This window comes from Paroedura picta, chromosome 2, assembly GCF_049243985.1.
Source record: "Paroedura picta isolate Pp20150507F chromosome 2, Ppicta_v3.0, whole genome shotgun sequence".
Lineage (NCBI taxonomy): Eukaryota > Metazoa > Chordata > Lepidosauria > Squamata > Gekkonidae > Paroedura > Paroedura picta.
The window spans coordinates 2001901-2023880 of NC_135370.1; the positions used below are offsets into that span (position 1 = coordinate 2001901).

At 47.9% G+C, this 21980-nt stretch overlaps 1 protein-coding gene across 5 annotated transcripts in view; it reads left to right on the forward strand.

The window, feature by feature from the left end:
- The window catches only part of NBEAL1 (neurobeachin like 1), a 131700-nt gene that overhangs the window by 67922 nt on the left and 41798 nt on the right, over window positions 1-21980 (forward strand). For 4 of the 5 annotated variants that reach the window (XM_077319201.1, XM_077319205.1, XM_077319202.1 and 1 more), the window contains 14 exons: window positions 1926-2229; window positions 2857-2942; window positions 4684-4773; window positions 7549-7717; window positions 8139-8272; window positions 10027-10186; window positions 11246-11348; window positions 13608-13764; window positions 14629-14787; window positions 17522-17681; window positions 18511-18599; window positions 18815-19372; window positions 20225-20400; window positions 21778-21931. In XM_077319201.1, coding sequence (XP_077175316.1) covers window positions 1926-2229; window positions 2857-2942; window positions 4684-4773; window positions 7549-7717; window positions 8139-8272; window positions 10027-10186; window positions 11246-11348; window positions 13608-13764; window positions 14629-14787; window positions 17522-17681; window positions 18511-18599; window positions 18815-19372; window positions 20225-20400; window positions 21778-21931 — 2499 coding nt within the window. The remainder of the gene's footprint in view (window positions 1-1925; window positions 2230-2856; window positions 2943-4683; window positions 4774-7548; window positions 7718-8138; window positions 8273-10026; window positions 10187-11245; window positions 11349-13607; window positions 13765-14628; window positions 14788-17521; window positions 17682-18510; window positions 18600-18814; window positions 19373-20224; window positions 20401-21777; window positions 21932-21980) is intronic. The other variant, XM_077319204.1, reaches the window with a different exon arrangement.

The window sequence follows — 21980 nt, forward strand, 5'->3', positions numbered from 1 at the left end:
TCTGAGTTGTTCAGATAGAATAAAGCTCCTGATTTACAGTTCTGTGGCACAAGCAGACAAAAACATTGGATGTCACAGGCTGCTGTCATTTTCAGTAAAGAGTTGGCTACCGTAATGTATGCATTCTGGCTTCCATAGATCCTTGAAGAGCAACTGTGAGCATCAGCCATGGATGTGTGTTGCATGTATGTCAGGAGAGTTGTGCTACATGTTTTAGATTCATCTTAAAGTGGTAGTTTAAAACTCTCAGTGAAAGTTAATTTTCCTTTATGTTCTTGCCTGGTTGTTAAGATGATTGGAGGAAACCATGCTTCAATCTTCATCCTTTACTTCTTTGGGTTGGATCCTGTAGTCATTTCCACTTGCTGGAAGGGGTTTCTGCCAGCAGAATGGGGCTTTTCTCAAAATGCTGCTCTTGAGAGGCAGGACCCTGAGGAATCATCTCAGTATATCTAATAGTCAAACTAGCCCTGTCTGTGGATGCTTAAATCTGTGGGTTGGGACTATGATGACAAAAAGGAGATTTTCTTCCCTCCAAACTTGGGGGGACCCCCCACCCAGGTTTGTGGAAAAATCTGAAACCTTTAAAAAAGAGTGTATGGAGGTCCCAAAAACCTCTAAAGAAAGAACATTTGTTTGTGCTTGCCAATACCAGCAGCAGTTTGTGGCTTTTTTTGCACAAACAGACAAACTAACAAGGGTCATAGAATCATTGAGTTGGAAGGGACCTCCAGGGACATCTAGTCCCTGCACAGTGCAGGAACTCACAAATACCTGCCCACCCAGGGTGACCCCAATTTCATGCCCAAGTGATCCTTCCATCAAAAATCCCCAGAATCCAGCCTTGCCTGGGGGAAATTCACCCACCATCCCACAGCGGCAATTATCAATTCACTGGATATGCAAGGAAGGGCCACAAGAGACCGACACACCCCTTCCTGCCCACCCACTCACAATTTGCTTAAGATGACTAGCCTCTGCTTAAAAACTTCCAAAGAAGGAGACCCCACCACCTCCCAAGGAAGCCTGTTCCACTGAGGAACTGCTCTCTCAGGAACTTGTTCCAATGTTTGGCCAAAAATTATTTTGAATTAATTTAAACCACTTGGCCCTCGCAGCTCCTGATTGGCCCCTCCGAGTTTTTATCACGAACTCGGCCCGCCCCTTTCTCCTCCCAACTTGTCTTTACTGCTTTATTTATACCGCTCCACAGGAGCGGTTACAGATGGTTATCATATCACCTCTTAGTCGTCTTCTCTCTAGGCTAAACAGAGCAAGCTCCCCCAACCTTTCCTCATTCATTCATTCATTCATTCATTCATTCATTCATTCATTCATTCATTCATTCGGTCTCCAAACCCCTCACCATCTTTGTAGCCTTCCTCTGGCCATGCTCCAGTTTCTCTACATCTTTCTTCAGTTGTGGGGCACAAAACTGAGCACACTAAGTGGGGTCTAACCAGAGCAGAGTAAAGTGGTAACAGCACCTTGTGTGTTCTTTTAATAGAGCCCCAAATCTTTGCCTTTTTAGCTACCGAGTCACACTGCTGACTCATGTTCAGGTCTACTAAGACCCCCAGATCCTTTTCACATGTACTGCTGCCAAGACAAAGCTCACCCATCCAATGAAACCTGATTAAAGATTGGACCGATGGGGTTGCCCACGCCATGGAGCCTGGGTTTGCAGCTTGAGGTGCTTTAAAATTTGGCCCTGTGGTGGTGAAGTGTCATCTGTGCCATGAATTCACCTTTCCCTAATTCTAGGCTGAGCATCAGCTGTGACATTTTGGGGAAGGAAATAACTTCACTGCTAATTCCTGCACTTTGATAATATCACATTTTAAAATGTGCACACATTGAACTGGATGTAATTTGTTAACACATTTCTTTTCTTTCTTCCTTTATTTTTTACCTGGACTCTCCAGCCTTTTACTTCTTGTGGCATTGGTTCGGCTGGCCAGAGGACCACGACCCCTCCACCGTCCCAGATCCCAGACCCACCTTTTGCTTCCCCCGTCCTGCCCCATCGGACATCCTTAGGTGGGATCCTGTCTCCAGGCAGCTGGGGGGGGCTGCTCGGCAAGCCAGAACTGGTCACGAAGCTGATTTCAGCAGGAACCCAAGACAGCGAGTGGGGCTGCCCCACTTCCCTAGAAGGCCAGCTTGGGTCTGTCATCATATTTCACGAAGCCCTGCAGCCGCCTCACGTGAAAGCCTTATACCTGGCAGGTGAGCCATTCACGTCTCGGGTCCTTCAGTCATGCAGGTGGGTGTCCCTTTCCCACCAGCGAATTTAGGGCAGGCCTAGTTATCTGAACACGTGGACCTCCTCGGTTCTTAATATTTTAACATTTTAGTTTTGTGTTAGTTGAATGACCCCCCCACACACACACACACATGCACACACGCATGCACACATATGCAGGAGGTATCAATCGGCTACTGGTGTGTTAGCTGGGATATATTTCTAATTGTTTAGTGCTTGTGGCATGTAGGACTAGTGTGGACTGTGAGTATTTTTGCTATGGCCTCATAATAATCTGTGGGGTCCCAGTTTCCACTTGAGTCAGAACCCTGCCCTTGCCTAGGCCACGGGTGGGGATTGCATGGAACTCTTCATCCAGTAAACTTGGTGGCAGCTTCTCTGTCTCCCTGTCTCTCTCTCTCTCTCTGTCTCTCTCCGTTTCTCTGTCTGTCTCTGTCTCTCCCTCCCTCCCCCCCTCTCTCTGTCTCTGTCTCTCCCTCCCTCTGTACCAAGGACGGTTTCAAGACCCTCTGTATTTTCAGTAGAGTAACAAAACATGTAATCCCAAACTTGAAATACACTGTGATGTTTTGTTTTGTTTTGTATTTTAGGTCCCAACTGCTTGTCTCCATGGAAATCCCAGGAGGCCGAGCTGGTAGACTGGTCTAGCAAAGTCCTCCTCCACTATACTCCAAAGGTAGCAGTCAACAGATGCTTTCCTCTTAGTTGTCCCTGTGCAAGTAGAATGCAGTGTTGTAAAAACAAGACTCGCATGAACTGGGGCTTGAGGCTTCTGTTTTTAATATGGAAGAGTAGCAGAGTCTTTCTAAGCAGAGCTGAACCCTTCAAAGTCAACCGGCTTAAAGGGTACACTTAGGAGGAACTAGTATTCGTCCATTATGCCCCAGGAAGTAGTACATAATTAATAAATTAGCATAAGAACATAAGAGAAGCCTTGTCAGATCAGGCCAGTGGCCCATCCAGTCCAACACTCTGGGTCACACCCAAGCCCAGGTCCACTGGTGCTCCAAAAGCCCTCCCAGGCACCAAGAGTACAGAGCATCACTTTCCAGACCCTGAGGAGCTAATAGCCGCTCCGGGTCCCTCCACTCTCTGGCCAATGGCCCATCCAGTCCAACACTCTGTCTCACAGTGGCTACAGCCCAGGTCCATCAGTGTGGCCAGAACTCCAGAAGCACTTCCATTGTTGCCCCTCAAACGCCAAGAACACGGAGCACCCCTGCTCCTGACAGAGCGTGTCAACTATACTTTGTGATTAATAACCATTGATGGACCTCTGCTCCTAAGAACATAAGAGAATCATAGAATCATAGAATAATAGAGTTGGAAGGGACCTCGTGGGCACTTACTACAGACCTTAGCAATTTGGGAGTAGAGAGGGAATTTTCCATGTCTCCTGTAGTCACTGACACCACTGCAGAGGCCAGGAGGCAGAGATTGCTCCTCCTATCTGCTTCTTACCCTGTTACACAAGTATTTGTATCCCTGGTCATAATAAGTTACGACTTAAGAATAAACAGCAGCTGCGTTCTGATGCTGTGAACAGAGGTTTGTTTGCAATGAGCATGGCTTCTTGAAGGCTTCTTGTCATGCATTGGTGGCCTCTGTCTTCATGTCTTAGGGGCCTCTTAGTTTCATAAACTCTCGTTCCAGTTAGTTGAAACATGGAAATGTGGACACTGTTGGAGAGCCAGTGTGGTGTAGTAGTTAAGAGAGGCGGCTTCTAATTGGGTGAGGTGGGTTTGATTCCCCACTCCTCCGCTTGCAGCCAGATGAATGACCTTGGGCTCCTCACAGCCCTGATAAAGCTGTTCTGACTGAGCAGGAATCTCAGGGCTCTCTCAGCCTCACCCACCTCACAGGGTGTCTGTTGAGGAGAGAGGAAAGGGAAGGCGACTGTAACCTGCTTTGAGGCGCCTTCAGGTAGAGAAAAACAGCATCTAAGAATCAACTCTTCGTCTTCTTCAGTAATCTCAGGGCTCTCTCAGCCTCACCCACCTCACAGGGGGTCTGTTGTGGGGAGAGGAAAGGGAAGGCGATTGTAAGCTGCTTTGAGACTCCTTCTGGTAGAGAAAAGTGGCATATAAGAACCAACTCTTCTTTTTCCTTCCCATAAACAGGGATTCTCCACTAGAATTAAACTGTGGTTTTAAAACCCTGGTTTGGGGACAGGGACTTATGTTGCTTGGTCCAGGCACCCACATTGCATGTCCCTGGAACCTGGCATTTGAAGGCTTCACATAACCGGTCGTCTTCAGTTGTGCTATGCGAGTGGGAGGAGGGAGAGAGTACGGAACCAAGCTGGGTTAATCCCCATCCCAATCCTTCTTTTGTTTGGTGGATTTCTCAGTCAAACCTTACTTAAAGCCTATGCTGTGAAATCACATAGGAGCCTGTTTTGTGTTTTCTTCCGGCAGGCTTGCAGGAGCCCAATATGTCTCGACCTTTCCCCAAATCTTTTCCACGGAAGGCTAACTGGAAACAAAGTCGTGAACTGGGACATCAAGGTAAGCCGTTTCAATAGCCTCTTGTCAATGTTGCTGTCTTTTTTGCCAAACGGCTGGATTAAAGTAGGCGAGAGACTGACTTGTGACACAGTCAGACATTCTGGGACCAGCAACAGATTCTGGCGTGTTTTGCAAATTAACAGAGATTTGGAATAGGGTCCAGAAGGCATCTTTAACACTTCAGAAGCATTGAAATAGATGTTACCAGTCCATACATGTAGGGAGAGGGTGAGCAGCAAATGAGCATGCAGCTTACAGCGTATCTTCAGCAGATGCAAAGACCAAACTGGGATAACGGGCTTAGCTTATAATGGTCACCTTTTGTTTGGGTGTAATAAAGAGGGGGAACATTGGGAAGGAATTAACTATATCAAAATCTGAGATTGATGGGCAGATGTACCCTTCCTAACTGGAATGCTGAGAGTAATTAACAGAGATCCTGCTATCAAGTTATGGAAGAAGACAATAGTAATATAAAAAAAGGTAACTGGGTAGATTTATAAGTCATAATGTTCAGTTATAATGAAAGTTTGGTGATTTGAAAAATGCATAAATGTATAAAGGGTCTCCCGTGTGGGTCATAGGGATACCCAAATCAATATACTCAGGCTGGGCCATCATGAGTAAAGGTGGGCCCCTGCAGGCATGGAACAAGAGCCTACATTCTGGACATCCCTGTTCTTGGGGTCTTTAGCTGATGCACCCCAAAAGTCAGATCAGTGGTCAAGGGAAAAAGGGGGAAAGACTTTTAAACAAAAAAGGGGGCTTATTTTAGGAACAGAAAAAGGGGCCAAATTGGTATATGCAGTCCGGTAGAGCAAAATTAATAATAAAGGTAAAAGATCAAGGTATCCCCGGTGCAAGCACCGAGTCCTGTCTGACCCTTGGGGTGACGCCCTCTAGCGTTTTCTTGGCAGACTCAATACAGGGTGGTTTGCCAGTGCCTTCCCCAGCCATTACCGTTTACCCCCCAGCAAGCAAGCTGGGTACTCATTTTACCGACCTCGGAAGGATGGAAGGCTGAGTCAACCTTGAGCCGGCTACTGGGATTGAACTCCCAGACTCATGGGCAGAGCTTCAGACAGCATTTCTGCCACTTACCACTCTGCGCCACAAGAGGCTCTAAAATTAATAATACAGAAAGGAAAACACAATACAGAAAGTAGAAAATCTTCTCCCTGCCCCCCTGCCTGTTCCCTTTGAAAAAATGTCTGCCTGCAGAGGAAATAAAGCTGTCAGGGAAAATGAGACATGCAGGAGGGGAGAGAATTGTCTGGGAAACAAAAGTGACCAGGCAGAGGCAGGTCCCTGGAGCAGGGAAGTGAGACGCCAACCATGCGGCTGGGGGAGCAGGATGAGTCCATACTGGCTACACAATTTGGGACTGAGGGGTAACTTTTTGTCCTTTTCTGCCTGCGATGAGGAGGGGAAGACGTTGGTGCTGGAATGTGGAGATAATAAGAATACAATATTTCTGGACTGAGTAAACCTGAAAAAAAAACCCTTTGTCTTGATCGTGAAGGGGGAGTTTCCCCCTTTTTGCGTTCCTTTGGGGCAGATTTGGAAGTGAAATCTGTCCATCTCCGTGGCAGGGTACTTCTCACAGCTGGGGCAGAGCTGGGATCTTCCCATCCGGTTGTGTAGATAGGAAGGAAATGGCTGTGATCATCCTGCTGCTTATTGTTTTGGAGCTTTGGGCTGTTAGGTATGGTCAGATTATGTGGGAGAAGCTCCAGGATCCTGGGAGGAAAGGCCTTTGCCCTGGAGCCCCCTCTCGGTGGGCTTACACGGGGTAAGCAAAGGAGTTGCCCTCCTGTCCTGCCCTTCCTGGCGTTGCTCACGGCCTTTTGATATCCCTTTCGTTTCTAGCCCACTCTCAGATGTGCGCATGTGCAGGAAAAGGGGACCCAACTATAGCAAAAGTGGGCCTTCCTGGGGGGGGGGAGGCAGAAGGCGTCAATAGCTGAGCTGGTGATAAAATCTGTTTCGAACGGGGCTGAGCCCAGGGGAAGGGTGAGTTTTTGTGCTCCTGTGTTAGCAAGGTCCTTCGGTTGTTGGCATGCACATTTCTGCCTGAGAAATCTGTGGGATTCTTTAGCTTCTGTGGGAGCCAACAGAAAAGAGGCTTGGGAATGTTCAGCCTGGAGAAAAGGAGGTTGAGAGGGGACATGATAGCCCTCTTTAAGTATTTGAAAGGTTGTCACTTGGAGGAGGGCAGGATGCTGTTTCTGCTGGCTGCAGAGGAGAGGACACGCAGTAATGGGTTTAAACTTCAAGTACGATATAGGCTAGATATCAGGAAAAAGATTTTCACAGTCAGAGTAGTTCAGCAGTGGAATAGGCTGCCTAAGGAGGTGGTGAGCTCCCCCTCACTGGCAGTCTTCAAGCAAAGGTTGGATACACACTTCTCTTGGATGCTTTAGGATGCTTAGGGCTGATCCTGAATTGAGCAGGGGGTTGGACTAGATGGCCTGTATGGCCCCTTCCAACTCTGTGATTCTATGATTCTAAAAGGAGGCTCTGCACTCCTGGAAACCTGGTGTGACCAACAGACAAGCCGGGAAAGTGATGGATGTTTGTATTGATTGACACACTCACAAAGTGTTATTTTTTAGTTTCACGTACACACACTTCCAAACTGTTTCAGACCAGTTTGCTAAGGGCTGCAGCAATCTAAAGATCAATATATTTTTGTGGCCGGTTTCAACAGGTCTGTTTTCTAACTTCTCACCTTTGCTCTTCTTTCTCTCCCCCTTTCCTTGTTGGTCTCTCCAGGACATGATCAATTGTATAGGTGGGTTGAGCGTGCTCTTCCCACTGCTAGAGCAAATCAGTCTCCTTGCTGACCTGGCGCCCGAGATGACCGAAGGGCAGTCTCTGCCTCCCGAGTTGCCAACGCCAGTCGAAGGAGACTGGGTGCTTCTGTCGTCCACCAAAGCTTCAGGTAGGCAAAGAACGGAGGGCTGAAATTGCACGGTAGCGTTTTCTCCGAGGTACATGTGAATGTATGAAACAGCCTCATGCCAAATCAGAGCCCTGGTCCATCAACGACCGGCACCTTCTCGGTCAGAGGAGTTCCACATTGCCCACTGCCTGTCTTTTGACTGGACATACTGGGGATTGAACCGGGGGTCTTCTGCAGGCCAAGCAGATGCTCTACCACTGAGCCACAGCCCCACATCAGTCTGGAGTCCAGTAGCACCTTTAAATCCAACAAAGCTGTAGTCAGGGTCTTTCAAGGGGCCTGCACACATTGGTCTTCACAGTGCCACCGGATTCCAGCTAGGTTTAGTCTTGAAGGAAATGGTTGGTCTGAAACCCAAAGTATTCCTTGATGATGAACAGGCTGCATTTTTGTCTTTCAGAGGCTCGCTTGGAGAAGAACATAGTTGCAACGTTCTTTTTGGTGATCAAGCACTTTATCCAAAGGCATCCCATCAGCCAGGAGAACCTGGTTCAGACGCATGGAGTGGCCACCTTAGGAGCTCTTTTGCAGAATGTGAGCACAAACCTTGCAAATGATGCGCACGGGGACATGCCAAATCTTTGCTGCTAGCAGTTGGGCTAGGTTGTGCTGGGAAGCCATTCTTTGTGTATTGTTAATGACTCGTGAAGCCGCCTTAGACTGACTCAGATCAGTGGGTCACTGAGGTCCTCAGATCACCAGAGTTTCCAGCAGAGGTCTTTCAGATCATCTGCTTCCAGATCCTTTTAGCCGGAGATGCCAGGGTCTGAACTTGGACCTTCTGCAGGCCAAGAAGATGTTCTACCACTGAACCACGGCTCCCCCCACGTTCTACAATCCGGGTGCTCTCCTGATTTACACTGTTTGGAGCGTGCTGTGCTTGCAGATATGCCCTCATTGATTTATTTGAAACACAGTGAATCTTTCATAGAAAAAACAGTGAAAACTTAGGATTGGATGTGAAACGCCACCAGTGGGGGGAAATTGGCAGGTTGAGACCAGCGTTCCCTCTAAGCTGTGCACGTGAGCAGATGCTCTTTAAGGAAGCCTTGGGGTACTCCACTTGTCACTCTTTTTCCAAGAAGATGCTGAGCCATTAACAAGTACCCTCTGGGTACGATTTGTCAACCAGTTATTGATCCACCTGGCAGAATTAGGATCCATCTCGCATTTTACCAGCAGCACTTTAACAACATTTGTGGCAGAGGGAGAGCTCTCCATTGCTAGTGATCACATGCCCTTATTCTACTAATAAGTTTGCCTAATGATTTTGTTGCCCAGGATAGTCATCCAGCACCCATCTGAGAAGACCATAATACATTGAGAGCAGTAAAAGAGAAGGTGGGCTGGCAGCCTTGCGTTCTCTTTCTTCCTCCCGCATACCCTTTCTTTGATGATTTTAAGCAGGGGTAGTCAAACTGCAGCCTTCCAGATGTCCATGGACTACAATTCCCAGAAGACCCTGCCAGCATTCGCTGGCAGGGGCTTCTGGGAATTGTAGTCCATGGACATCTGGAGGGCCGCAGTTTCTACCCCTGATTTTAAGCATAATGTAGCATTGAGTCGGTGCAAACTTAAATGGACTCTGGGGAATGGGAGAGGACAGGAAGGCCTGGCGGATCATTGTCCATGGGGTCGCGATGGGTCGGACACGACTTTGCAACTAACAACAACAATGTTATTAAAAATAAGGCTGCATTATACAAATAGATTATAGTGTGAATTTACTTACTCCCAATGCCTTTTCAGTGGCGATGGATTGAAAATGTCAACTTTCAGTGCTACCTAGTAGCTCCTCCCCACCCCGGTGGATTATGGTTACAACTATTAGTTATTAATATTATTGTACGATTATTCATATGTTATAGACTGTTTCATGTACTGTTCTTTTCTTTTGTTCCATGTAAACCGCCCTGAGCCTCCAGGGAGGGAGGTATATAAAATAAATAAATAAACAAACAAACAAACAAACAAATAAATAAATAAATAAAAATCACATTAAAAACCCCACTAGAGCCCCTGCGACAGCCCTTTGGAGGACGGCTGAGTCATCCGCGGCCCCCATTGGGTGAGGGTGGCCCCTGTCTGTCCTCAGCATTCCCCACAGGCTCAACAGGGTGGGGGATCCCTGTCACATCTCAATAAGCACAGGAGGCAGGGACTTTCCCTGAACTAACGGTCCCAAGAGATTAACTGTCAAAAAAGCAAAACAAAAGCTTTTATGCAAAATTTTTGCTTGGGCAAAAATTCCTACTAAGCTAAATGTGAACTATTTTGTCTCTTTTTAGGTACCAAGCAGTTTCATGGATGTGAATGTACTGATGGCCATCCAGCTACTTATAGAACAAGTCTCTGTGGCCAAAAATGCGCCGCTGTTGCAGCAGATGTATCAGTATCTCCTTTTTGACTTCAGTATCTGGAACCGTGGAGACTTCCCATTCAGAATTGGTAAGGGGGCCAGCGTATTAAAATGAAAGCATGAAACACTATTTGCTGCCCATAGAACTCCGGTCCCAAAGCCAGGGGATCTGGCTGGATGGGGCCCACAGGGTGAAATGTATCATTTATGGATTTTATTTATTTATGTAGCCATCATCCCAGCTCACTTATGGTGGCCCTGGAGTTTCCAAAGCAAGAGACATTCAGGGTTTACAGGGCACGATGTGCTCAGAGGGGATTTTCCAATTGCATAGCAACCCTGGATTTCTGTGCTGGTCTCCCAGCCAAATATCGACTGGAGCACAAACCCTGCTTAGCTTTCAAGATTTGGCAAGATCAGGGCTGGTTTTGCACTTACATTTTTTCTCCGTTGTTGATCTTGCTGAATTCAGATTGATCTGAACCTGGATCTTCCTCCTTCCTTTTACCCGAATTGAGACAGACTGCATTCTACGCTTAATTGTGTGGCTGCTCTCTCCTTCCCGCTTGATTGGGGAAGCTAAGAGGGGGGAGGGGAGCGGTGGTTGCAAAGCTCCAGCCGGCACTGATGGAGCACAAGGCTGGAGAGAGGCTTATTTCCTGCTGTTTGTCTCCTGACTCTAGAGCCAAAGCAAGCGGGGGGGGGGGGGAGGCTGATAAGGGGGGGGAGAAAAAGGGGGGAAAGACAATCCAAAATGCAAATCTTGGCACATAAAAGTGTGAGCTTTTGGACAAGAGCAGAGCCACTTAAAATTAGGGCAAAAATAAATCTTGCGAGGGAATGGTAACCAGGAGCCAGCAGTCTTTGAACTGATGCCCTGACCAATCAGTGACAGACAACCACGCTATGTTAGCATCAGGAAGAGTTAAGAATGTGTGAATGCAGTAGAGGGAATACACAGAGTACTGCACGCATTGGGGGAGATTTAGGGTGACAAGGATCCGCGAGATCCAGGCGTAATCAATTGAATGTAGAGAGAACATTGCCATCAGTCAGGATTAGCAATGCCTCATGGGTCTGATGCATATCCGGCAGTGCTTGAAAGGGTGAAACCTCCATTCTGATCGGAAATCTCATTATCTTTTCAGGGCACATCCAGTACCTTTCTACAATCATCAAAGACAGCAGAAGGCTCTTCCGGAAAAAATACGGGGTGCAGTTTTTACTGGACACGTTGAGGTTTTATTACGGGTATGAGCCTGTTCTTTGTGAGCGTGCCGTTTGTTGGGTTTGAATGGACAGTCTTGAATGTCTGCTATAAAGTAAGATGCAGGTGGGTTGGTCTGAAGCAGCAGAACAAAGTTTGAGTCCAGTGCGACATTTAAGATCAGTGAAGTTTTATTCAAGGTAGAAGCTTTCATGTGCATGCACCCATCTTCATACACATTGAAACAGACTTCCTCAAACCTTCCATGCAAGTAGAGAGGGAGGGGGAGGTTAGTTGCCTGGAGGGCCAGTTAAAGTCAAGGTGCGTAAGTTACTGAGTGACAAGTATAACTAAAACTGGATTAAAGCAGTTGATAAGACCTGTAAATAGCAGCAAATAATCATTCAAAGAAAAGAATTAACAAACAGGTGTGTTTTTAAAGAAGAAACAGAAGTGGCTGGTGTGTGGAATCTGGGCTCAAGTGACCTTGATTTTTGTGTAGGATTCTTTTTCTCCTGCCAGATTGCATTAAGGACCCCAGGTGCTCAAAAGTAGCCAGAGGAAGATTGGGGGGGGGATCATGCACCCCCCCCAAGATCCTGATATCAGGATGTTCTTTGCTTGGTATCAAAGATGGGAAACCCCCATCTAGTTACTCCGCCATATTTCTCTGCCTCTCCTCAAAGTGTTGTAATAATTTGTAATTCAGCAAACTCCCATTCCAGACTCTTTCTGAAATTCCTTTGCAATAAAACAGCTACTTTGATGTCTACCCATTGAGTGTTCTGGAAGGTTGAAATGTTCTACAAGTTTCTCAATTTTGTGATTCTTGACCTCAGATTTGTGTCCATTTAAGCATAGGGTTTTTATTTATTTGTTTGTTTATTTATTTATATTTACACTTTAATTTCTAGGCCACACATTCATATTAAACCCATTTTAAAACATAAAGGTAAAGCCCTGGGTTATGTCTAACCCTGGGATGGCGCCCTCTAGCGTTTTCATGGCAGACTCAATACGGGGTGGTTTGCCAGTGCCTTCCCCAGTCATTACCATTTACCCCCCAGCAAGCTGGGTACTCATTTGACCGACCTCGGAAGGATGGAAGGCTGAGTCGACCTTGAGCCGGCTGCTGGGATTGAACTCCCAGCTTCATGGGCAGAGTTTTCAGACTGCATTTCGGCTGCCTTAACACTCTGCGCCACAAGAGGCTCTTTTAAAACATAATGAAACATTTTTTTTAAATTAACACTTACACCATTTCTGCTGTCCCTTGTTTGCCCCGTTCTGCTGTTCGAACTGTTTGTTCTGTGTGTAGAATGGAAGGGCACCGTTGGCATTTAATGGCACGTGCAGCATTAGAAGGCGACTGAGTGAATGAGCCTCAGACAGCGTCTTGATCTTGTTCCGTCCCGTGACGGAGTTGTGGCAGCAAAGTTGGCATCTGGGCTTATTGCAAGCTCTGATACCAACATCTGCTTTGAATAGGAACCCTGCTTGGGAGCTTGTAATAATGCTTACGGTGTGTTTGTAACGTCCCATCAAGTCACAGTGACCAAAGGGTTTCTGGGGCCTGGGAGAAGCAGAGCAGGTTTGCCATTGCTTTCCTGGTGGCCACCCTTCCAAGAATTGATCCTGCTTAGATTCTGAGATCTGATGAGGTGGGCCTACGTTCTTTTCAATAGCCAAGGAGGAAGGGTCCTCCGTTTTGCAGGTGGACTGAGCTCCGAGCTCATGGCTTGCTTAGGTCCACCTAGTGAGTTCATAGCAGAAGCAAGATGTGAATTCTGGCAAGTGATCCTTGACCCATCAATTCAGAATCCTACTCAGTGGGTCTACACAGGGGGCCTTAATCTCAGGCCAAGTGGTTTTAGGATTGCACTGTGAATCAGTCAGTAGTCAGACCCCCTCACTTGAAAATTATTCTCAGCTATAAGCCCACTTCTCTGGAGGTACATACAGTAATTTTCAAGTCATTCTCGAACAACACGGTTCCCTTGAAATGTGCTGAGGTCACAATTTTTTAAATAATCATTACCCAGCCACAATTTGAATGTACTTTACTTTTTTTTTGAATGGTTATTTTATTGATGGCCAGTTCCCTTAAGCAATCGCCAAATTAAAATTTCTGCACAATTATAAAGTGTATTATGAATTTAATGTCAGGCACCAAGAGCTCATAATCACAGTGAGTGAAGAAATGTGTATGAAAAGAAACTTTAGCAAACTGGGATCTAAATGTGGATGAAGCTTACCGCTTTAGTTTTTGCAATACGTAATGAGGTCTGTCTTCTTTTTGTTAGCAGCGGCTATAAAGACAGTGATTTGGCTCTGGATGATCTCAGAACAATAAGAACATCTCTCTATGGACTAATCAAATACTTCTTAAGCAAAGGAGGCATGCACGAGGAAGTACAGAGCATCATGGGATATATAGCAGCCATCAATGACGAAGAACAGGTGGGATTCTTTGGCTCCTGCCCAATTTTTTATACTCTGTTACAGGAGTCTCCGATCTTTTTGAGCATGGGCATAATTGGAATTCTGATACAGAGGTCACTCCAAACACAAAATGGCTGCCACAAGAGGCAGAGCTAATCACAAAATGGCTGCCACAAGAGGCAGAGCTAATCACAAAATGGCAGCTGCAGGAAGCAGAGCTAATCACAAAATGGCTGTGGCAGGAGTCAGAGCTGTATGTACAGGGGAAGCCTAAATGCAGGGGAGAAGAGAGATAATTTTTAAAAAATACACTATGGAAGAGGAGTGAGAAAGAATAAAACTAACACAGGTGGCAGCTATCTCTGAAACATCATTATGTTAATCTGGACAGGCAGTCAGGAACTCTGCCGGGCAAGAATGCCAGCCAAAAGGTATCAGCAGGCTCCCTGGTGCTCACAGGGACCGCTTTGGAGTCCTGTACTCTGTTACACTGAGGTTGGGGGTGACACGAATGAACCTAGAACCAAACCTGGGTTTGGTGCCCCCCCGGTGCCCCCCCCCCCATGGTTTGTAGCTGATCGTAGTATGTGGTGACCTGTAGACCAGAATTGCCAAGCATGATCAAGCTGTGCCAGAACAAGCTGAAGCCATACTTTGATTGAGAACCCATGACTTGCGGCAAACTGGGAGGAGAAGGGAAGTAGGAGAAAGTGCAGCTGCAGAGCTCATTCCAGGCTTGTTCACATAGCGCCAGGCTGTGGTTTGTCATTATGGCTAAACCCGGTTTAACTTTCAGTCTAGAGTCAGTGAGAGGTGTGAAATGAAAATCAAATGATACGGAATGATCCAGTGACTGAATTTCTCCTTGCCCTCCCTGACAAGCTCTGCGGGATCTTGGAGGTCCTCTTCAGCCTGCTTCATAACAGCCCTACCCGAGACCAGCTCTTCTTGCTGCTTTTTGAGCCAGGAAACGCAGATATCCTGTATGCTCTGCTGCTGAATCACAGGTACTCTGACAGACTGCGGGAGCTGGTTTTCAAGGTAACTCCTCTCTTTTTCTCTGCCGTTCTGGTTAACCTAAATGTGTCTGGGGAGGTTTGGCTAAAATCCTCTGTGTGTTTATAAAAAAATAGGGCATGTTTTTCCTTGTGGCAAACCAGCTCTGGGAGCATGCCAAAGTGCCCCCAGCCCCCACACCACATGTGCTGAATGACTGCCTGTCTATTTATTTATTTACATTTATAAACCGCCCTCTCTGTCAAAGTGGACTCAGGGCAGTGGACAGCATATATGTATAACGACACGATTTTTGTAACCGAAACCTTAGTGAAAAATACATGAAATGGAGTGGAGGACGACGTGAGCTGCTTGACCAGCCGGGCATAAGAGAGGTCAAAGGAAAGGCCTTTTAACGAATGGAAGGGCCGTCAGCTGTGCCAACTGAGGACTGTAGCTGAGGGTGGTGGGAGTTCTCGTCCCCATCCTGGAAACCTTTATTATCTATCCACTGTAGGCCTTCCTATTTAGGGGGAAAAGTTCAGGATTTTGTTGTTTAGATGTGATGGCCATCTTCCGTCCCCATCCTTGCCTTTTACTGAATCAAACCGTTGATCTACCAAGGTTCTCTCTCCGGGGTCCCAGTCGAGGTCTTTCTCCTTGATCCTTTTGAGTTGACCATACCAGAGTGGTCAGAACTGACCATACCACATCAGCGCTAAGCCCCTCCCCTTTTCCATATCTGCCAATCCCCTTTGTACCCGGGTGGTGTGGGGAGATAGCAACGGCCAATCAGAGCTCCTGGAACCCTCAGAGGGGGAGGAGTGGAGGGCCAAAGAACCGTTTAACGGCTGTTTAGGCCAGAGGCCGCTGTCTGCGCTTCCTTCCAAATTGTAGCTCCACGGTTGCTCCACTGTCCGGCCTTGCCGAAAAGGCTTTGTCAGAACTCGGCCAGGAGAGAGTCAGACTGTATTTCAGCAACTGAGTGGGCTCCTACCGTCAGAGTTAGTGGCTTCCGTTTTGAGGAGTCTTTGACAACAACAGCAGTTGCTATTAAAATGTGAGGCTAGGAACTGAGTAAGACCAAGAGGGAAAGGGAGAGGCATTAGGGGAACGCAGGCCTTCCTTTCAGCATTGAGAGTTTGCCTCCCCTCTCTGCTGGCTCCATTTTACTGAAGGTGTCACGGGGGGGGGGGGGTCCTTTAATGGAGTGTCTTATTTCAAGATTTCAACTTCAGCACTGTTTTATGTCAAGGAGCATGGAAACATGGGAGCTGATATGCTGCCTAGAAAGTTACGGAGGGTAATGTGTAAATGACTGTAAACAAGTTGCTATGAAGGTACAGCGTGGTTATCTTTGGTCTCTTCTCAGGAATTGATGGTGCTTATTGGATTGCAGAATCCTTTTATTTGTATTTGTGTAGCCATTAAAAAGCCTCTTGTGGCGCAGAGTGGTAAGGCAGCAGACATGCTGTCTGAAGCTCTGCCCATGAGGCTGGGAGTTCAATCCCAGCAGCCGGCTCAAGGTTGACTCAGCCTTCCATCCTTCCGAGGTCGGTGAAATGAGCACCCAGCTTGCTGGGGGGGTAAAAGGTAATGACTGGGGAAGGCACTGGCCAACCACCCCGTATTGAGTCTGCCATGAAAACGCTGGAGGGCGTCACCCCAAGGGCCAAGCATGACTCGGTGCTTGCACAGGGGATACCTTTACCTTTTTAGCCATTAAAAAAAATTAGACATGCTTTAATCAGGAATGGTTTAAGGATTTGAGGGGCCTGTTGTGTGAGCTACATGGATAAAGTGGCCATGACTTTAATTGCTTCTCAATTTCCCACGAGAGGCAAGTTTTAAATTTCCCTTAATGCAAAGAGCTATTGAAGGTGAGGCCTATGTGACGGGCTGCCCAGTCTGTTTCATTTGGAGGCGAGTGGAAACTGGCTGCTTCATCTAGATCCAGTACAAGGACTGTGCCCAGCCTACTCAAGGATCATGGAATCCTAGAATCATAGAGTTGGATGGGACCTTCAGGGTCATCTAGTCCAACCCCCTGCACTAGGCAGGACACTCACAACTACCTGCCCACCCACAGTGACCCCAATTCTATGCCCAGATGATGTCCCTCCCAAGAAAACTGGAATCCTGACATCGGCGTTTTCCTGGGCATGCAAGAAAGGGCCACAAGAGCCCAGCACTGACACAGCCCTTCCTGCCCCCCCCCCACTCACAACCTGCCTAAGTCCCCAGAATCAGCAGTTCTGTCAGATGGCTATCTAGCCTTTGCTTTAAAACTTGAATGATCAATGAGTATTTGTGTGTTGACAGTATTCGCATGCTGTTTTTTGTAAAGGTTTAAAGCAGAGGCTGCAACATGGTGACAGAAATACCATTTCTGGTGCTCACAAAGTATTTCCAGTACAATAAAATCAGAGTCTGGTGGCACCTTTAAGATCAACAAAGATTTATTCAAGGCATGAGCTTTTGGGTGCAAGCACTCTTCCTCAGCACTCAAAAGCTCCCGCCTTGAATAAACCTTTGTTGGTCTTAAAGGTGCCACCAGACTCTGATTTTACTGCGCTACTTCAGACCAACACGGCTACCCATTTGAATCTATGTTCCGGTACCTTAAGCTTAATCTCCTTATGTGTTGGGAAGGTCTGCTTGAATTGTGACCTGGTTGCCACAGTCTTTCCTTTGCAAAATGCACGGACCTCCTGTGTGTGTGTCCGTGTGCCCATCCAGTCGTCCACTGGGAGTTCCCACGCATATTATTCCTTTGCAGATTGTGGAGCAGATGTTGAAATGCACCAAAGTCTATGAGCGAAGCAAGCAGCGTTTGAAGCTCAGAGAAGTGGGGTATTCTGGGCTGGGCCTGCTCTTGAACGATGCACTTGTGACTACGTTCCTTCTCAAGAGTCTTCTTAATCAAGTCCTGCATGCAGGTAATCAGGCAATGACTGGCACATGGTTGGCTTATTACTGGCATTCAGTTGTTACTGAAGCACTCCATGAAACACTGCATGCACATGGGCATTTTGCAAAATTGTGTCAAAACTACATGCATACCTCTGTATATGCTGCAAAACAACAATGGCTCCAGTTTATTTTAGGGCATTGATACCAATTTGAAAGTCCGCTTCTCTGTTACTTTTACTGCCATTTATTTTGGGTGAAGCGTTCTGTTCTTGGTTACGATATCTTTCTGAATTCTTCCTCCACAGATCCAGTAGAAAGGAGCAAGAGTCCAGGAGTGCCTTAAAGACTCACAATATTTGTGGCAACTTTTGAGCTTTTGCAAGTCACTCCTCACTTCTTCAGATAGGCAGTGACTCACAAAAGCTCACACCCAGCCACAAATGGTTGTCAGTCTTTAAGTGAGCAGCGACTCATGAATGCTGCTCCCTTTCCACAAATGTTGTGGAATTTTCAAGGGGCTCTTACTTTTTTCTCCTGCTACAGAGAGACTAACGTGGCTACCAAAAGGCCTGTGAAACAGCACCCTTCCACCCGGCCTATGGTTGAGGCCAAGGTTAACACTGACACCTGGATGGCCCCCCTGTCCCCCCTCTTCTTTCCCCTCCAGGCCTGCGTGAAACTCTAAGCCATCTGCCCCCAGCATGCCCCTTGTTTAAATAGATTGTTTTAAATGTACATGGTTTATCTTATGTATGAAGTGTTGTGAGTCACCCCAAGACTGTTGCCAGAGAGGGGCAGCCTAGAAAGAAAAATGCTACGATTCTAATGAGAGCCGCCGTCTTGCTCTGTCTGCAGACCCAGTGGTGAATTACAGGGACTTCATGGCCGTGGTTCACTTGGCTCACAAAGCAGATATCAATGTCAGAGTGGCGATCTGTCAGAAGGTCAGTTTGTGTGTTTGGTTCCATCTAGGGTGGGTTGATGGTCATGTCCACAACAGGCACAGTCCTCCCTGCAATGTCTTCCGTGGAAGGCGGAAATCCTCCCTCCGTTTCCACTCACAGAAGTGCTAGCCTGGGAAAGGGATAGGGTCCACCCATCCCTCCTAGCTGAGGCCTTATTCGCTCGGTGATGGAGCATTTTCTCGTGTCTCCTGCAGCTCTTGCAGATTTTCCACTCGCAGCAGGATTCGGCACAGCAGATTTGTCAGCAGCTGGGCTGGCAGGAGACGCTGGTGAGGCTCTTCTTAAAAGAAAATGCAGATGCCAGGAATGGCCTGAGGGACAGCAGGAGGGACTCCGCTAAAGAAGACGACAAGAGAGCCCCGCCCAAAGAATTCCAGAAACGCCCCGCTTCCAAGGTGGACGCGGAAGACGCTGCCAGCTTTGCGTCCATCAATGGCTTGTGCGACCAGTGGAGCTTAGAGGACGGCAAGCCGGTTGTGGTGTTTGAAGACCTCCCCGTGGCAGAGACGTCCTTCAGGCCCGAGGACCCGGAAGAGTTATGGCCAAAGAATCCTTCGCATTTGAGTTTAGACCTCTCGAGCGTAGACTCTTATGAACTGGGAGAGGCCGGGAATCAAACAGTCGACAGCTTGCCCAGCACCCCTTCCCCCAGTGAAAGCACAAAGCCATTTTCCGGACAGCTTGACAAAGAATCAAATGCGACCGCGGAGGTTGCCTCTGCTGCTGACCTTTCATTATTGGAGATTCATGAGGTGTGTAGATCTGCTGCGCCTTCCGAAAGACTAAACCAGTGCTTCTCCACCTTCCTAATGCCGCGACCCTTTAACACCGTTCCTCCTGCTGTGGTGACCCCCAACCATAAAACTACGCAATTGTTCTTTCTTTCACAGAAATTAAACCCAAACTGACCAATGGCATGAAGGTCCATGGTTCAGGATTGGATATAAATTGGGTTTTCCCCCCCGGGGTTTCTCAGTTCAGCTCTGCCTCTTGTCCCACCGTGCCGATCTCGCTCTTTTCTGCTGCTCCAGACAGACGAACGCTCTATCTCGATCCACCCCGCAAGGTTGTTGTGTGGATGGTGCCAGCCCCGGCCAAGCTGCTTGCCCTGTTGCGACCCCTGTGAAAGGGTCGTTCGACCCCCAAAGGGATCCCGACCCCCAGGTTGAGAGCCACTGGCTTAGAGCAGCGGTCCCCGACCTTTTTGCAGTTGAGGACCACCTCTGGGGGTGCGGGAGAGCTGGCGGCCCAGTCGCCGCGCACACGTGGCAGCTGCATGCAAACGCGTATGCACAGAGTTGCCACGCATGTGCGTTTGCGTCCGCTGGCATGCTGGCGGCCACGCCTGCCTCTTCCCCCCACTCTTGCAGCAAGAAGCTCGCCGGGCTGCTAGCAAAGTGGCGGCCTGGTGAGCTTCTCACTGCAGGAGGGGAGGGGGGGAGAGGCAGGCGAGGGGGGGAGAGGCAGGCGCATACTGAGGCCTTCGGGCCGCGGACCAGGGGTTGACGACCCCCGACTTAGAGTGTTCAGTCTGAAGTTTTATTCTTTTGGGTTTTTAAGTAACTGGAGAATACTGTGATTGTGCTTGAATGACTTTGTTGTAGGCAGGCGAAGAGGATCTTGTCCAGTTGCTCTCAGACGTCCTGCTTTGCTTGATGTGGAGAGGAGTAGAGAAGTCTGACGATGCCGCCTGGATCGAGAGGGGCCAAGTCTTTTCGGCCCTCACCAAGCTGGGGGGATCCAACGAACTCCTGCGCCCATCGGACGAAATAAAACTGAAGTACGTCTATATTATCATCATCATCAATCATCTTCATCTTTTATTATTGGATTTATAAACTGCCCCTCCCTAATTAGGCTTGGGGTGGTGTACAAAAATTTACATCTCCATTTAATTATAGAGAGCCTCTTGTGGCACAGAGTGGTAAGGCAGCAGACATGCAATCTGAAGTTCTGTCCATGAGGCTGGGAGTTCAATCCCAGCAGCCAGCTCAAGGTTGACTCAGCCTTCCATCCTTCCGAGGTCGGTAAAATGAGGACCCAGCTTGCTGGGGGGTAAACGGTAATGACTGGGGAAGGCACTGGCAAACCATCCCGTATTGAGTCTGCCATGAAAACGCTAGAGCAGGGGTAGTCAAACTGCGGCCCTCCAGATGTCCATGGACTACAATCCCCATGAGCCCCTGCCAGCGAATGCTGGCAGGGGCTCATGGGAATTGTAGTCCATGGACATCTGGAGGGCCGCAGTTTGACTACCCCTGCGCTAGAGGGCGTCACCCCAAGGGTCACACATGACCTGGTGCTTGCACAGGGGATACCTTTACCTTTATAAGTATACATTCAGATAAAACAATAAAACCATAAACAGTAGAAGCAATAAAACAGTAATTCTAAGTGACCTGTTAACTCGCCTCTTGGACCTTGTTACCTCCATCCCCTATATCACGGGTAGTCAACCTGTGGTCCTCCAGATGTCCATGGACTACAATTCCCATGAGCCCCTGCCAGCAAATGCTGGCAGGGGCTCATGGGAATTGTAGTCAATGAAAATCTGGAGGACCACAGGTTGACTACCCCTGCCCTATATGACCCACCTATGGTGCAAAATTCTAGTGGCGGGGAGGGAGATGGAAGTCCGGTTTGATTTTATCGGTTTTCTCTGGCCTCAGCCTTATGCCTCGTGGAGTAATGCCTGTTGCAGGCCCTGCTGAACTGGCAGGTCTGTCTGGCAGCGTCTTCCACCCTGTCCCAGGTCAAGTTAGTCTAGCTGGACAGCCCAGGCAAGCCTGATCTCCTCAGATCACAAATGGCCTTGGCTCGTGAAATTGGATGTGAGACCACCAAAGAAGTCCAGAATTGCTACTCTGAAGCAAAAAACAGCAAAACACCTCTGTTCATCGCATTTCTTTCTCTTTGCTTTGCTTTGGTGCAGCCCCCGTTTCTTCTCACTGGGAAGAAAGAGGCAACCTTTAAAACATTTTGTTGTGCATATTTGAGTAAGAGATCCGTCTGGCTGTAGGGGACTTCTGAGATGGTTAAGCGTCTCTAAACCCTTTGGTTGAAGTTCACAAGTCCTCACAAAAAGCTTTCGTTTCCTAATGTGAGTTTCCCGGAACTGCATTTGCTGTCTTGGCAACGTCTTTTCTTTTGAACGTAGTTTGCTCGAGAAGATGCTGGAGTGGGCCGTCACAGACAGCCGGGACACCAAGCCCCTCCCGGTGTATGCCGAAAACGCTGTCCGGCTCCTGCTGATCGTGCAAGATTTCCTCCAAGCTGAAGGCCTCGTGAACTCAAGCCTGTGGACCGAAAAGGTAAGCATGCTGGACAGGGGGAAGGGCCAGGAAGCGAGGGCTGCCAGGT